The sequence below is a fragment of the Grammomys surdaster genome, unplaced genomic scaffold (assembly GCF_004785775.1).
Source record: "Grammomys surdaster isolate TR1022 unplaced genomic scaffold, NIH_TR_1.0 126131, whole genome shotgun sequence".
NCBI lineage: Eukaryota > Metazoa > Chordata > Mammalia > Rodentia > Muridae > Grammomys > Grammomys surdaster.
The window spans coordinates 2592387-2609991 of record NW_021620939.1 but is presented as its reverse complement, the minus strand read 5'-3'; the positions used below and the strand labels follow the sequence as shown (position 1 = coordinate 2609991).

General features: G+C 41.8%; 1 protein-coding gene across 1 annotated transcript in view; it reads left to right on the top strand.

The window, feature by feature from the left end:
- The window catches only part of Acpp (acid phosphatase, prostate), a 43995-nt gene that overhangs the window by 3589 nt on the left and 22801 nt on the right, over positions 1 to 17605 (top strand). The window contains exons 2-6 of the mRNA XM_028756768.1: positions 7001 to 7096; positions 9016 to 9102; positions 9542 to 9694; positions 12975 to 13073; positions 17086 to 17178. Coding sequence (XP_028612601.1) covers positions 7001 to 7096; positions 9016 to 9102; positions 9542 to 9694; positions 12975 to 13073; positions 17086 to 17178 — 528 coding nt within the window. The remainder of the gene's footprint in view (positions 1 to 7000; positions 7097 to 9015; positions 9103 to 9541; positions 9695 to 12974; positions 13074 to 17085; positions 17179 to 17605) is intronic.

Sequence of the window (17605 nt, the reverse complement as noted above, 5' to 3'; positions counted from 1 at the left end):
CTTTCCCTTCAGCCAGAGAAAAACAAATCAGGTGATCTCAGACAGACAAAAGTTCTGTGTTGCTCCTCTGGGCCTTTATAAAGGAAGGAATAATGACTCACAATACAGAGCTTCCTTTTATTCTTCATGGATGACCTTATTTCTGCAGAGTTTTACCTGAGTCATAGTACATTCTTGTCTCAAAGAGCCTCCAAGGTCTCTGCACATTGTTTCTTCAGAGGGCTGAGTAACCTCCCAATTAAGATTGGACCTGGGCATGATGCTTGCCATTGCGTATCTCCAGGACTAACCCATCTTCTTAACTCACTCTCCTCAAGGGTTAGCAGTCAATCCCACAGTTAGTTTTCTAATGCATTTTGCTAAAGTAGATGTTGAAAGCAATACCTAGAAAGGCACAGAATTGATATTAACTCAGTTCCACTATTTGTTGGCCAGGTCTAGGAGCAGAGCCAGGCCATTTAAGAAAAACAGCTGAGTTTCAAGTTCCCTAAACTTAAAGTTGGGGATTGCAACCAGAATGGGAAAGCAGAGGTAATATTTTAACTCAAACAGAATCCAGTGGGTTGGCTGTAAATATTACAGGAAATGGTGAATAGCTAGTAACCCCCATGATTTCTAATTTGGGTTACTGTAGCAGTGAGGATGCCACAGAGGTGGAGTGTGTAGACAGCATCAGAAAGTAATTGATATGGTCCTGGCCAGCACCCTACATATCACCGTAGCAAGAAGTGCAGACCTAAGAATCAGACCATTAGTTGAGCAATGCCAGCTCAACCCGGTGCTAGCTGTGTAACTCTAGTAAGCCACTTAACCGGTCTGTGATTCATCACTGGAAACGGGGCCAGTAATGCCTCGTGGAGTTGTTGTGATGCTCAAGGAAATGCATGAAACGTCCGTAAGCCCCTCTGATGAGTGTACAGATCCTTGTGACAAGCACCAATTTCCACACTCTAATCATTCACATGACCAGTTCACTGCAGGGCCAGGCCTCATTTTATTTTTTCTAGTTGTTAATTTTATTCTCAAAAAGGTCAAGTAAGTTTTTACATATCTTTTACGTTCAGTCTTTTTTTTTTTCTTCGTAGCTTCAGGCTTTGCCCCAATTAAAAAAAAAAAGAGAGAAAGAGAAGCATGTATAGGCAAGTGATTCAGAATCACAAAACCTATTGGTATTTTACTCAGTAGACTGACCCATTGGGTTCCTTTGTGGCTTTTGATTGGAAGACACTTTTGATTTGCCTTCATCTCCACTGTTTGTGTTGAGGTTATGCCTTTGGCCACAGGCATAGACTTTCTAAGACCTATTCCCCTTTTTCTTTTTAACTTCAACTGAAGTAAAATTTCAAGTGTAAGTAATAGGTTGTAAGCATCTACCAGATGCCAGACACTTTTCTTCTTATACTGAATCTTCCCAACTACCCAAAAGGCATATAATATGATCTTAGAGTTACATGAGAGTTAGAGCTTTGGTTGTTGTTACTCTGTTTTGTTTTATTTCTTTAAGACCTAGATCTTGTCTTCCATGGCCTAGAATTCAATAAATCCTGTTTTTGAAGCTCATCTAGAACTTGTGGCGTGGCTTGTGAAGAGAGCCACTACATAAAATGCCCCACTGGGAAAGAAAAAGCATATTATTTTGCTCACAGCCTTCTGTTCTTTCTCCCTCATGTGTGGCTCTCTAGTCATGAGTGTCCAGAAGCAGCAGGTGTCTCTGGTGACCAGCAGGTTCTGCAGAGAGGTGTGCTGGAAGCTGATGGTCCTAAGAGCTGGTGTTGGCCAGGCAGGAGGTCATCCATCTAAGTTTGTAAGCTCAGGAAATTGTCTCTACCTGTTTGTCCACACATTTTGCAAATTTCCAGGGCACTGAACTCATTAGAGAGACTGTATTTGGCTCAAAACATTTTAGGTTGCCTCCGCAGACATGTCAAGATCTCAGAGTGGTTCAAATGCAGAGGCAAAAAGCAATATGGCTCTTAGGTAAATGCAAGTCAGGAGAGATAATTATATATTAATAGAGATGTTTCTTGAAAGAGAAGGGTTGCTTTCCCGAGCTTAATGGGTAATGTCCTGGATGCTGCAAACTGCTTTCAGCAAGAAAGGAAGCATATAGGACAGTTATGTGTGTGACTAGCATGAGTAACATAATAATAAATTCTGGCTGCTGGGTACATCCTTTGCGCTCAGTTCTCACACACACTACACATGTGGTTCTTATCCTGCTCTTGCCTGGTAGGAAGTTATTTTCTTGTTAGCTAGAAAGAGACATTGAGACATAAGTTTAGTTGTTTTCTCAGGGTCACTTGGGCAGCGGTTGACAATGCTGGTGTTTGAAACTTGCCCTGGGTAACCAGAATGAGTGTCAGACATTGCTGTTTACAGCTCACACGCGATGTAACACACGGTTTACACCACTTCCCTTTCCTGCTGGGTTCTTGTTCTTCCTGGGCCCTGGAGAAAGGGCTTGCTAGGCCTCTTACATGTTCTTCACGGCCAGTGCAGGCTGCAGCTGCATCCTGACTCTTCCCATAGCTGACTGTCCATCCTACCTCTTACAGCATGTCTATGGGAATCCTCCTTCCTGCCCAAACTATCTTACGTTCTAAGTACCTGCCAATGGATTTATTCCTCAGTTCTTTAAAATAAGAAAATAGGACTAAAGAGGTGGCTCAGTATTAAAATGTCTGTTTATGAGTGTAGGCACTGGAGTTTGGATCCAAGGTCAGCCCAAAGTTTTTCTGCTATCTTGAGTTCTAAACCTGAAAAGGCAACGTGGTAGTCTGTTAGATTCCAGCATATTCCAAGGGAAAACTCAGTATTCAGAAACCAAAGGCAGAAAATGGGCTGATAGAAGAGGGAGTTGAGGGCAGGGGAGGAAGGGAGAAACAGAATTATGAGGCATTGCTTGTTGACACATGAAGATGACAATCAAAAGCTCTGAAACCAGAAACCATGAAACCAGAGGGCTGGAGATGTTATCACCAGCCTAGAGGAAGGGGATCCAGCCCAGTGTCCATTTGCTCATCCAGACCAGCCTTCTGTGTGTTGCTGCAATCTAGACAGTGACCATTTCTACAATGATTCTACTTCGAAGGACTTCCTAGGAAGACACAATGTTAATTTCCGGTATCAACTTGACTAGCTCCGGCCTCACCTAGGGAACACTGGAAATGTTAGAGAGTGTTTCCTGAGAGATTTAACTGAGGGGAGAAGACACGCTCTGAATGCCAGCAGCTCCAACCTATGGCCCACTGCCCCAAACTGGATAAAATGGAGGGTTTAAAAAAATAAGAAAAAGAAAACTCTGACTGAGCACCAGCATTCCCCCACCCTGCCTTTACTTCTTGACTACGTATGCAATGGGACCATCTGATTCACCTTCCCACTTCCATGCCCTCACCACAACAGATGATAATCAAATCAAGAACTGAAGTTAAACCTCCCTTCTTTCCTGAAGTGTCCTTGTCAAAGATTTTTTGACACAGCAAGGAGAAAACTAACTAGTATAGAAGAGAAGCCAGGTCATTATTTTTTTAAAATTTCTAATGAATACAACCAGAAAATACTAGAGATGGCAACAAAACAGTAAGAGAAGGAAGAGACTGTTGCAGGGGTTACTTAGTATGAAAGGGCACTCGAGTTTCCCTGGACCAGCCTGGATGTAGAGTGTGTGTGTGTGTGTGTGTGTGTGTGTGTGTGTGTGTGTGTGTGTGAGAGGAGAAGCAGACACTGGGCATTCAAAGCACTGGGGCTGGCCCGGTAGGAGGGCTGGGCCAGCAGGAGGGCTCCCATGGCTTAAGCACATTTAGCAAGAATGGGGGCTGAGGACAGTGGTGTGAAAGAGAGTCCTAATCAGGTAAGGTTTGGGAGGAAGGGCTCTTACAGAGACTTTGGATCTTTTTTTTCTGCAAAAAGCAGTGAAACATGATATAATTCCTAAGAGTGATGAAATTGTAAGTTAAGCCCTAACTATGGACAGACTGACCATCAGAGCTGGCAGGGCCTACAGGGACTCTTTATAAAAATCTCAAGGAGAGCATTAGCAAGCCTGGGAGAGGAAGGAAAGTGATGGAGAGTGTGGCCACAATATGCTCTGTACACACACAACTGTCAAAACTCTTAAAATCCTTTAAAGAGTTAGACAGAACGGGTGTTGGATATTCTCCTCTAATTCCAGCACATGTGAGGCTACGACAGGAGGATAAGAATTCAAGACAACTAGGCAATGTATGAAATAGAATGAGACCCTAACTAAAGGAAAGTTCTTGTAACTTATAACAGAGTAGCTGAATATGAGGGGCAGAGTCAGTAATGGAGGACAAGCCCTCCTGGGAATCAGGAGATCTGAACAGCTCTTCAAATCTCTCTGAGCCTGTTTGCTGATTTGGTCTATGCTGAAATAATGCCAAGCTGCCCTGCAGGGAGTTGTAAGAATTACGAGAGACAGTAGGAAATCTAGATATGATGGCTCATGCCTACAATCCCAGTGTTTGGAAAGGCTGAAGCAGGAGGATCATTTTGAGTTCAAACCAGCCTAGGTTACCTAGTTAGATCCCAGTATAGAGAGGAAGACTCTATTAAAAATAATCAATCAAAAGGTATAGCAGGAAAGGCTCTTTAAAACATGGAGGGGTGTGTATTTGATGGGTTCTCATGGTCTCAGGGCTCTTCCTGTTGCTATCCTCACTAGTCCTATGGAAATTCCTGATCTCTAATAACACCTTTTTAGTTTTCTAAAGGTTTTGATAAAGTAGAATTACTAGCCTGAGGTTAGAAGCAGTGATGTAGTGGAGTTGAGAGACTGCCCCCTCTGTAGACTTAAGAATGCCTAGACATAGTCCAGGTGAATTGAGAAACTCTGAGCTCAAAGCTTGCCATCCGCATGCACAGGCATGAACACATGGGTCCAAGCACACATAGGGACAGGACATCCATACACATGCCTGTAAACACACACACACACACACACACACACACACACTGATACTGTTGTGAAAGACACATGGCCAATGCCTGGTTAGTTCTACCACTTGCAGGCTAGAGAATCTGGACTCATGGCTTATTAAATGAGCTGGGAAATGTATATAACAAGAATTGTGGCTAAGTTGCAGAACTGGTTGAGGGCATGAAACATGAGAAGCACTTAGCAGCTTCTCAAGCCAAAGCGAGTGTGGAAGCCGTGAAGGAAGGATTGTTGTCATTGGATGCAGTAGGAAGTTCTGTGCCCTGGCAGGCAGGACTGTTCACTGTTTTGGTAGAATGCCCATTATCAGGCTTCTCTTTGGCTAGCTCAGTGGTGAGGTGTTTGGTCTTTCCAGTTGCCGGTAACAAGGAAGTACTATGGACAGCCAGTGAGCAAGAGGCCAGTGCACACAGCAGCTCTCTACACTGGAGAATTATCTTTCCCTGAAAATGTACAGTGCTTAAGATTGAAAACAAATCTGAGGTTACAAATCCATGAACACCATGTCACAGTTTCAGTTCCTCAGACCTAAGAAGGTTCGTAGTCCAGTGAGTGGAATCCCAACAGTCCTACGGAGTGTCTGGTTGTAGAAACGGAGTCACTAATGGCTAACCTTGGTGGTTCCCGCTCATGACCAAGTCACTCCTACAGACTGACACTGGCAGCTGTTCCTCCTGCCAGAAAGGAGAACTTCCAACCTTTATTTCCCTACCTGTCTCAAGGGCACCCTTAGTCCCAAGGGTACTCTGCCCTGTTTCCCTCTACGTTCTGTAGGCTGTCCTGTGAGCTTTTAATTTCCCACTGGTTTGGAGAAGCAAAGACTCACTTTATTGAGAAACTAGAGATATAGCATGGGATTTGGAAGCCTTCCCTGCTATCCTGGAAATCCTTCACAAAGGTAACTACCGTTTGAGGTTGTTCCTTCCTCAGTGTCTCCTGAACTGTTCTGAAACACAGCCTTCTGGCTTACGTACAAGGGGTTCTCCCAGTAGGTAATCTAAGTGATCTCAGATCAAAGGAAGGATTATGCGACCATCCTCTGTCTTATTAAATATTTTCTGCATGTCAGACTTCATTTTTTCCTTCTTGGGAACTTTTCTTTCCTTATGTTTTGATTATAAAATCACATGGAATTTGGCCTGGCATGCTTCTCTAAAGGTGTTTTAGAATCAAAGTACCAAATTTCAGAAGTTCAAACATCTCTCACCAAAGACAAATGTGAGAATAACCAAGTGCCTATACGGATCCAAAAGCATATTGTTAAAGTGCTGAGACCTGAACTTCCTAATCTCCCAATCTAGAACTAATCACTGAGCCTAAGTGTCCACAAGCCAGTGTGCCATTTCAAAACTACTATACATAAAATTTAAAGAGCATTGTTGCTATAACCATAATGGAGAGAAAATATTCCTTTTTAAAAAGATTTATTTATTTACTTATTTATGTACGTGAGTACACTGTCACTCTCTTCAGACACACCGGAAGAGGGCATCAGATCCCATTACATATGGTTGTGAGCCACCATGTGGTTGCTGAGAATTGAACTCAAGACCTCCTGAAGAGCAATCAGTGCTCTTAACCACTGAGCCATCTCTCCAGCCCCAGAGAAAAATATTTCTATTCAGTCTGTCTGCACCAAGTGACCTTGTATGCTCATGCACTAGTCTATTGTCCTACTGTCTTGGATACATGACTCTATCTCCGTGTGTGTGTGTGTGTGTGTGTGTGTGTGTGTGTGTGTGTGTGCTTTCCAATGGCAAATCAGCTTGATGTCATAATTTATTATCTCAAACTCAATGTTAGTGGTTCTTCAAATACTTGAGTTGTATTTGAACAGAATTTTAGAAGACTGGTACCCTTGGTCATAAGCCCAGCTAACAAAACCAAGATGGCTGGGGAGGAAACCCTTTCTAGAGCTCCCCAGGTGATTCCAGTGGACAGACAAGGTGGTGGTCGTGGTTTAAGAAACTCTGTTATGATGAGTAGAAACAGAACATACGAGTGACATTTGTAATGTTGTTGCCGCACGTCTTTTCTTAGGTGTTTCGGCATGGAGACCGGGGTCCCATCGAGACCTTTCCTAACGACCCCATTACAGAATCTTCATGGCCACAAGGATTTGGTCAACTCACCCAGGTTCGTTTGATCTATTTTGTTGTTACTTTGAATTTTTTGAAGCTGGGTTCATGTCACACAGGCTGACCTTGAACTCCCTATGTAGCGGAGAATGACCTTGAAACCTTCAGCCTCCTTCCTCCACCTCCCAAGAACAGAGATTTCAGGTGTGAGACAAAGCTCTGCTTAAATTTTTGAGTGAAGGAGAAATATGTACAGAATTTTCCACTTTGATATATTTATCCTGCTGACTATTTTTTAAGTGTGAGAGGTTTCCATGGAGATTGTCTAGAGACATGTTTAAAATATCGACAATATCTTATTTAATTGGCACAGGGCATGGTCTGGACATTAGGATTTTTAGAACGTCTTCACCTCATTTTAATGCTCAGTCAAAGCCAAGAGTCACGGGCCTAATCAAACGTCAGGTTTTGTAGAGACTAAAACTCAGAGACGCCATGGGCAGCCAGTATCTGCCACTTCTGAAGGTCAGAGCCTTTCCCACCATAGCCTAACCGTATCTTTCTATCTAATGAGAGAACATCACAAAGATCCATACAGTGTTCTCTTAGTACAAGGCTCCTGTTTCCTTGCTATGCTTTTTCCAGTGAGACCAAAATTTCCAGTGAGACCATGATTTTTTGAGGATCATGAGATCTGGATTCAATCCCAGAAGTCTCTTAAGTAGCAATCAGATTCCAAAAGTGAGCTGGAAGTTAGAGGACAGTTGAACCCAAAGCTCTTGCTGCTTCAGCTACTTAGGTCATGGTATATTGTTCCTGCCCAACAGTTATTCTCATCTTTGATGAGGGGTGATGGGAGAGATGCTTCCAAGTGATAAGCAAATGAGCAAGTCTGTCAAACAGTAGCTTTGGGGTGACCACAACCTCCCTGGTTTGTGAATCTCTGGTGAGGCCCTGGATTAACAACGTACCTAAATGCAGTGCTTCTCAAAGCATGGCATATTGTTCCCTGAGCCTGAATCATTTGGGGTCCTTGTTAAAAACAGATTCCAGGCCACATCCAAGATACAGGGAGCTAGAATCTTAAGGGAGGTGCTGAGGAATCTAAGTTCAAAGGATGCTCTGGATACTTTTATTGCATGCTAGTGTTCAAGGACCGCTGAGCTAAGGCTGATTTTGGTGATCTACTAGACTCTCTGAGAGAGATGGTTAAAGACAGATTCCTGGAGCTGAAGGGTTGGTTCAGTGGTTAGACCACTTGCTGTTCTGGGAGATGATTCAGATCTAATCAGCCCCATTCCTGAAGTTTCTAGCTCAATACATCAAGAGTAGAACCCAAGAATTTGATTTCTAACACGCTCCAAGTGAGGCCAATCCTATAGATCCAGAAACCACACTTTGAGTACCAAACTCTCTCTCTCTCTTTTTTTTTTTTTAATGAGCCAGCAATAGACAGACAGTGATTGTAATAAATCAGTCTGTTTAGAGGCAGGCGGATTTCTGAGTTCGAGGCCAGCCTGGTCTACAGAGTGAGTTCCAGGACAGCCAGGGCTACACAGAGAAACCATGTCTCAAAAAAAAAAAATCAGTCTGTTTATTATAAAGTTAATAGGGACCTTAAGATTCAGCAAGCTCAACTTCATCAGATGGCTGGATTTCATTCACAAAAATCCCTACAAAATGGTCATCCAGTCACTTTGAATGTTCTGCCTATGTGGATCCCTCTATGAGATAAAGTATTTACCTAGATAAATCACCAGCTATCAACTGAGTGTGTGCTATACACAAGTCTCTACATTGTGTGCTAACAAAGATGAATGAGTGCTCAACTGTTCTCTCTTGCCTTAGCTTAAATAGGTAGTTTTACTGTGGAACCGTAACATACACCATGTTCATGTTGTATATAATGAGGGGAGACACATTTCTGTGCTAATGGATACTTTTCCTAACCTTCAGTTTTATTTTCTTTCCCCATAGTGGGGCATGGAACAGCACTATGAACTTGGAGGTTATATAAGGAGAAGATATGGAAGATTCTTGAACGACTCCTATAAACATGATCAGGCAAGTTGGGGAACCAGAACTTTGAATCTTGACTCTTGAACAAAATTAAAATAATTCTTCATACAGATGAAGAATTTACACCTTTGCCTATTTTCTAGAGAATTTATGCAAGTCAACTGTCTTGTTTATAATTGTACTTCTTTTTGTGTGATTATTTTCCCCCCAAAATTTGTGAATCACAATTCAAGTTTTTATGGGTACCTGTGTAAATGCTTTGGCCTAGTGTCCCGGGTCAACTGTTGGCCTACAGATTGCCTCGTCACATTGTATTTTCCTAGTACTATGCATCCCATGACAGAGATGATTATGATGCTTCCACGGTGCTTGCTGATATCTTATGACCCTTTCCAGCTCTTTCCCTGACACCCTGTAAACCTCACAGAAAGAAAATCTCAAGTTTTCTCTAATTTTCCATCTGCATTGATTTCTCCCACTCTAGGTTTATATCCAGAGCACAGATGTCGACAGGACTTTGATGAGTGCAATGACAAACCTTGCAGCTCTGTTTCCCCCGGAGGGGATCAGCATCTGGAATCCCAGACTGCTCTGGCAGCCCATCCCAGTGCACACAGTGTCTCTCTCTGAGGATCGGGTCAGTATCCTGGGAAATCCAGGAGACAATCAGGCTACTGGGGACTTACAGATTTAGCAGGCTGGACAAGCAAGGCTAGGAGCTCAGTTTTCCCTTGGGTTTATTTTGCCTTATTGCCATTCCAGCTTTTGGTAATTTCCCTCTCTCCATCTACATGCACACACACACAGTGTGTGATCAGTACCCTTGGAAGCCAGAAGAGGGAGTTGGATCTCCTGGAATTGGGATTATAGATTGTTGTGAACTGCCATGTGGATGCTGGTGTAGAAACTTGGTCCCATAGAAGAGCAAGTCCTCATTACTGATGAGCCATCTCTTTAGGCCCAACCTCAGTGTTTTAAAAATCTCCCTAAATGATTTTATGGGCAGCCAAGTTTGAGATACAGGATCCTATGCCAAGTTGTTTTAAAGGAACTATTTGAGAGAAACTCAATTTTACTCATACAGAATAAGATTTGACCAAGAAATCTAATCTTTCCAAAGGAACTGGTATTTAAAAAAATGAATAAATAAATCTAACCTTCCATTGTAGAATGTAAGGGAATACAAATTAACCAGTTTGGAACAAAGAGTTATTCCTTAATTATAGGTTTGACCAGTTTAATGTTTTATAACTGAGCAGTATAGGCTGGATAACTTATTTAACTATAGAGGTTCATTCAGGTCACACTTTTGAAGACTTGAGGTTCAAAGCACGAGACCAGCATCTGCTCAGGATCAGGTGAAGGCCTCTTGCTGGGTCATGGGAGCAAGTATATCCAAGAACGTTTGCTTTTATAATAAATCCCCTCCTACCCATAAATATCCATTAATCCATTCCTGAGGGCAGAGCTCTTGTGACCCAGACACTTCTCACAGTTCAGCCTTGCAACATAGCCTCACAGGAGACCAAGTTTCCAATACATGACTTCTCTAGAAAACATCCAGGTCACAACAGCATCTCAGACTCTGTTTATTAGTATTGACCAGAAGCTTTCCCAGGGACTTCTGGGACATACTAGTCTCCTCTTTGCCCTGTCAATACTTCTAGATATTGGACTTAATGGCTGTATAAAATCTACAATTGCTTTGTAGAACTTTTCAAAATACTTTATAGAAGCAGTGCCTCCTTTGTAAACCCTACCCAAAGTTATTGTATTATAATCATTTTCCTGATATTTTCAGAATAAACTAGAATAATGCATTTATATCCATCTTTTCACAGAATCAGCAGGGGAGCATTATATTACCAGTGTTCTAAAAAAATGTTATGAATAATACTTATTTTTAAAAAACATGTTTACCACAGGCTTTTCTACAGAAATAAAGCCTGAAACGCAATATCAAACCATAACCAATGTGAAGGAGTTAGTCTATGTGTAATCCAGAAGACTAGTGGCCAAGTTACACAGTGAAGATGCTGGGGCTATTGGAAGGTGAGAAAAGAAGGTGAGGGAAATGGAGAGAAAAGCAGGAAAAAAAATACATCCATGGGTCCCAGCTACTTTTTCATTAAGGCAAGCCAGATTCTCCGATCAATGAACAATTTTAACAAAATTGATGAAAAGGCTAGGTTATTCTCCTGGCTGTGCTGAGTGGCACACATCCAATCAAGCTTCGTGCCTAGATCAGTCTGATGGAAGAAACTCAGCATATATCAACCACGTGACACACTACAGGATGATGGGGGATGATTTCAACACAAGCTACGTATACTGAAGGAGTTCAGAGGAGGGGCACAGGGCAGGGATTCAGGTCCTCATAGAGGGTGAGACTGAACTCGACCTCGGAGGTTGGAGAGGATGTGACAGCATACATTCCTCAGAACTGCCTGGGTGTGATGTGCGGTGTATAGAGCCACTGTCCTGACACTGCTTACAAGGAAAAGATGTGGGCGCCTCAGAGGACAATTGTTGATGTCATTCAGGCATGATGAAATGAACATCTGAGATGACATGGTCATAAAAGGGAAGGAAACAAAAATGAAACCAGGTGACACGCAGAGTCAGAGAGGACAGACAGGACACAACTTAAAAGCTTTCCAAGTATGGACTAACACAACACCACCCTTGTCCTGGTTGTAGACAATGCAGCCGAGAGCGTGACAGAGAGGAGTGTAGTTCACTTGAGACTAATATCGGAAATAGACAATAAAGAAGAATGGTAAGAACGTGCTTTCAGATTGTGATAAGTCCCTTGGAAGAAGGAACTAAGTTGCTGTAGTGGCTGAGGCAGGATGGCTTGGAAACGTAAGGTGGGCCTGGGCATCCAGCAAGAAGGCCTCCGCACTTCTGGACTGGAGAGTGTGAGGATGCAGAAGTCAGTGGAATGGACCACAGTTGACCAGACAGGGAGCACGGACAATAACTGAAACACAGAGCCTGTGTCCAGACTGGGGATGGACAGTGGAGATGAAGGAAGGGTTCATCTAGTTTTGGATCTAGTTTGGAAGTAGACCAACTCTCCTGCCTGCCTACAAAGCAGGTTTATAAACTTTATCGAAGGCAGAAATAGAGACATTAGCAAAAGGAAATGACGGAAAATGAGGTTGACCTCGGCTCTGTACACACTGAGTTTCAGAACTTCAGTGAGCAGCTTTCGGATGGCACTCCCTATGAAGGGCTACAGAAACAGAGTGGGTGAGCATTAGAGCCACAAAACAAACTAACGAGTCAGCAGCCTGTGGGTCACAGTTAAAGCTCAGAGCGACTTGGAAAGGTACACCAATTTTACAATGATCATGTTTCCTCCTAATAGATTTCTTAATTATATTTTCCACACGTTTAACACACACTCTTACTTTGACAGTGCAGATTTCCTAGAATGAAGTCAATGAATGGTTGATTCCTTTAAGATTCTAGTCCAAGCCTCTAATTCATTTTGCCTCACTCCTGGGGAAGAGAGGGCACACACAGATGTGCACTTAACGCAAGATAACAGTCATCCACACGGAAAATGAGCAACTGTGGACATTTACCGGCAGCAAGCTCATGAAAGAAAAATAAATAAATCAGTTTCCACATCAGAATACATGTCCTACTGTCTGGGGACCTGGAGATAGGTCGCCTCATTGAGTCTAATTTTAGAATTTCTGTTCAAAGGACACTTGGATCTTTTAAAGTTGCTTCAGACTCAACGAGGCTTAAAAGGTTGGCACCGAGTCTCTGCCGGTACTCGCCTGACTAATCAAAGTCTTACGTTTTGTTTTGTTTTGTTTTGTTTTGTTTTGTTTTGTTTTGTTTTGTTTTCTTTTCTTTTCTTTTCTTTTCTTTTCTTTTCTTTTCTTTTCTTTTGTTCACAGTTGCTGTACCTGCCTTTCAGGGACTGCCCTCGTTTTCAAGAACTCAAGAGTGAGACTTTAAATTCTGAGGAATTCCAGAAGAGACTTCATCCATATAAAGTTAGTAGTGTCCTGTAGCATATACTGGGGTATGAGGGTGAAGACAAAAGAGGAAACTTGACCTTCTTCAAAGAAGTGTGGGGTGAATGTGTCTATCAGTGGCTTATTATGACGTTAGGTTAGCATATTTAATTAGGAAAATCATTCTACCTGGGTTTTGTTTTGTTTTGTTTTCCTGTGTGGCAGTCATCAGCCAGAGCAAAGGCCAGTCCCTTCCAGGTTTTGCCTACTCCCTTGACAGGTATCTGGTGCGTGAGAATGAATACAAATGTCAGTCACTTGCTTTGAGGAGGCTGAGGGGACCGAGGCCCTCATCTTCCTATACAGGAGTATGCTGTTCCCTTTTGTGAAATACTCGATTTTCAGGATGACGCAAAAGGTAGACCTGATAATTTGGATTTTTAAAAAGTAACCATTAGTTACATATCCCTATGGTCCAAGAATCAGAGAGCATCAAAAGTACAGTAGAATATGGTAGTCTTAACTTAATGACCCCACAGGTAACTAGTGACACTGCTTTCTGTGGAGTCTTCCAGTTCTCCTGTGCATATTCAAATATTTAGCTTTCCCTTTTGCTCCACAAGAAGTATTATAACAATCACAAGGCAAACCACTGTTTTTATTATTATTATCATTATCATTATTATTATTATTAAATAAAATATCTGGAAAATATTTTATATTTGTAGGTAAAGCATTTTCTCAAGATTTTGCAAATGTGCAGTATCCTAATTTGTTGATGTACTATAACTTATTTTTATTTATTTCCTGGAAGTGTGGCTCGCTTGTGAACAATTACCTTCATAAACACTCTATGGTTCGTCACTATCTGTTAACTGGTTCATCTTTTCTCACTAATTTGAGCTCTTATATAATAAAATCTCCTTATGGATAGAGGCCGGTTCTAGAATTTATATTCTGTTTCTTGTTCTGATTAGCGAGACCATGGTGTATCAGAACTTCATGAGCCATCTCAGAATCTAAAATCACCTGTCATCCCCTGTTATCAGTTCTTTTGGTTCCCCCCCGCCTTTTTGGAAACAGGATCTTTCTACATAGCATGGCTGCCTTAAAATTCTCTACATAGACCAGGCTGGCCTCAGACTCCAGCTCTGCCTGCCTCTGCCTCCCAAGTGCTACGATTAGTCACGTGCACCTCCACACTTGACTCCTCTCTTTTCTGAATTTTCATGTATGTACTTTTCGCTTCTTTTTAAACTGTAGAATCAGCTAGTATAGTACAATCGCATATACTACAGGGAAAAGGGAAGCCGAGGGATCCTAGGAGACATGTAGACTGTGAAAGAGAGATTCACTCTATCCTGAATATCCATATTCCTCTAGTTTCAAAAATATTACATTTGCTAGTGGTTTTATTGAGATAATATTAAATTTATGTTAAATTAGGGAGGATCTCTAACCACTAGATGTGAAACTAAAAACTATGGTATCTTTGTACTTATCTTAAAGATTATTTTAGGCTCTTGCCATATATTTTTGCATAATTTAAAATTTTCAAAATATGTTAAAAAAGACATTTTAGTGGTTTTTTTGTTTGTTTGTTTTATCGAGACAGGGTTTCTCTGTGTAGCCCTGGCTGTCGTGGAACTCACTCTGTAAACCAGGCTGGCCTCGAACTCAGAAATCCGCCTGCCTCTGCCTCCCAAGTGCTGGGGTTAAAGGCGCGCACCACCACCGCCCGGCTGACATTTTAGCTTTATGTGTATAATTGTCTTGCATATATATATGTGAATGTGTACCACATGCATGCCTGCTGCCTACAGAGGTCAGAGAGGCATCCATTCCCTTGGAACTGGAATTACTGATGACTGTAAACTACCACGTGGATGCTGAGAACTGAACATGGATCCTCTGTAAAAGCAACAAATGCTCTTAATCACTAAGCCATCTTTCCAGCCCATCCTCCTACACTTGGTATATCCATTCCAGCTTACAATATCTGTAAATAGCAATAGCTTATCTCTAGTTTTCCAGTATCTACCTCTCTGGTTGTTTGTCTTACCTGCTGGTAATGACCAGAGTACTTACAGCACAGTGTTACACAGCAGTGTTGTAGTGGACGCCATTTGTCATATTTAACAGTTAACTTCATTTTTTATTCTTATTTATTAATTAATTAATTTATTTTATATATGTGAGTACACCATAGCTATCTTCAGACACACCAGAAGAGGGCATCAGATCCCATTATCGATGGTTGTGAGCCACCATGTGGTTGCTGGGAATTGAACTCAAGACCTCTGGAAGAGCAGCCAGTACTCTTAACCACTGAGCCATCTCTCCAGGCCCCTCATTTGTCATGCTCTTAATATGTTTTCTATTGTTAAGCACACTAACTTTCGAGTCAAAATATAGTAGTTCTTTTTTTATTATTAAGTTGAGGATGTATCCAATCCGTCGGCATGGTAGTAACACATCTGTAATCTAAGCTTGTAGGAGGCAGAGGCAGAAAGAAAACTGTATGTTTCAGACTAGCCTGGACTACAAAAAGAATTCTAGCTAAGCCAGGGTAAACATTAATAATTACCCTGTGTTAAAACTAAAACTAAACAAAATTTATCTATCTTCTCTGACTTCATGAGTGTTTTAATCAATTAATTTCTTAATCTTTTGAAAGATTTTTCAGTGTAATCGTCTCCCCTTTTGGATCAATGACTATATTACCTGTGCTCAGAGATTTACTAGAATTGAACTAACTTTACGTTTCTCAAATCAAGCCTTTTTCCTTTTGTGCAAAATTGAAATATTTGCTAATGTTCTGTGTTTTGTGTTGATATTTACAAGTGACACTGAACTCACTTTATTCTCTGAGAAGTCTCTGTTAGCATTGGTATAGGGACTAACACATAAACACTTTGAAAGTTTTCTCTCTCTTTTTAATGGTCCTGAGCAGTTAAAATAGCATTAGAATAATTTGCCCTTGTAAAGCTTGACAGGATTCCTCTGAGCAATCATGCTCTCTGGAGTTTTGTGTTTGAGGCAGGAAGAATAGAAACCATCTTTCATATCTAGGGGGTAGGTGTGTGTGTGCACGTGCACAGGTGTGTATTCCTCTATGCCTGTGTGTGTGTGTGTTTGTGTGTGCATGCGCACACGTGCACGTGTGTGCGCCTGCGTGTGTGTGTATGTGTGTGCTGCATCAGTGTGTGTATATGAGTGTGTGTGTGTGCATGTGCACGCGTGCACATGTGTGTGCCTGCATGTGTGTATGTGTGTGCTGCATCAGTGTGTGTATATGAGTGGTGTGTGTGTGTGTGTGTGTGTGTGTGTCTTCTATGCCCCTGTGCATACACTTACATGTAGAGCCCAGAGTCACACTTAAGTGAGTCCTCAGGACCATCCACTTTGTGTTTGTGAGACAGGCTCTCTTACTGGGAACTGGGGCTCAGTGTTTGCCTAGACAGGCTGGTTAGAAGTCCCCAGGGACCCTCAGTCCCCACACCCTCAATGCTGTGGTTCCAAGCTCATGCCACCAAGTGTGGCTTTTCACATAGGTACTAGAAACCAAGCTGTCTTTCCAGCCACAGCAATGGGATATTCTTTAACGATGATTTCTGTTTATTTGATGGAAATCTGTTGAGGATAACATTGATAAGGTCTCATGGACAGTCTCTCGGAAATGTTATCCAGTAAACTGTCTTTCAAAAGACTTCCTGGAATTAACCACCAACTCACAGTCCAACGTGAATCATGTCATGACAAAATAGGACCTTCTAGTGAGTGAAATGCTTGCACTCCATCCAGAGCTCAACTTTATAACCAGAGACTTCCAGGTGCTTTGCCCATCCTTTCTCTTCTTGCTTAGGGACATTCCTTTGCATGTGTTATACTTCACCCACTTCTAAGAGTCCCCAGCAGAGTGCTTCCATCTGCCGCAAGCACAAACCAGGAACACGTGGCCTTAACCCAGCCTGTATCTGCGACTTTAATGCACTATGAGAAATAAGCTCACATCAAATTCCTTAGCTGCAATTCTCTGGTTGTGTTGCAGAGCTTCATGGATTCTTTGCCATCGCTGTCAGGATTCGACAACCAGGACCTTTTTGCAATCTGGAGTAGGGTTTACGATCCTTTATATTGCGAGGTAAAAGAACTTATCAAAGACTCATTTGCAATCTGGTTTCATGATTTGATTCATATACCAAATCTGGTAAATTCATTTCTTTCTCTTTTTGAAAAAAAAAATGTACTGCTTAGATGGCCTTTGATATTGCAGCATAGCTCAAGATTTCTGTACATAAACTTAAATCTGTATTTCTCTTTTCCCATTACTTATGTGTTTGCCCTTTAGGAAACTGCAAACAAAATTGCTTTTCTTCAAAACATTTCCAGTCATTTACTTTGCAGTCACACTGGAATGCCAGGTTCTTGTTGCTTTTAATGGGGGGAAAAGCAGCATATATATATATATACATGCATGCCAGCTTTCTAGGTATTAAAATAAGGCAGACAACTGTAAGCCAGGCTGTCAGACATGGCTTCTGTGTGGTGCAATGGAAATCGTCTTCCTA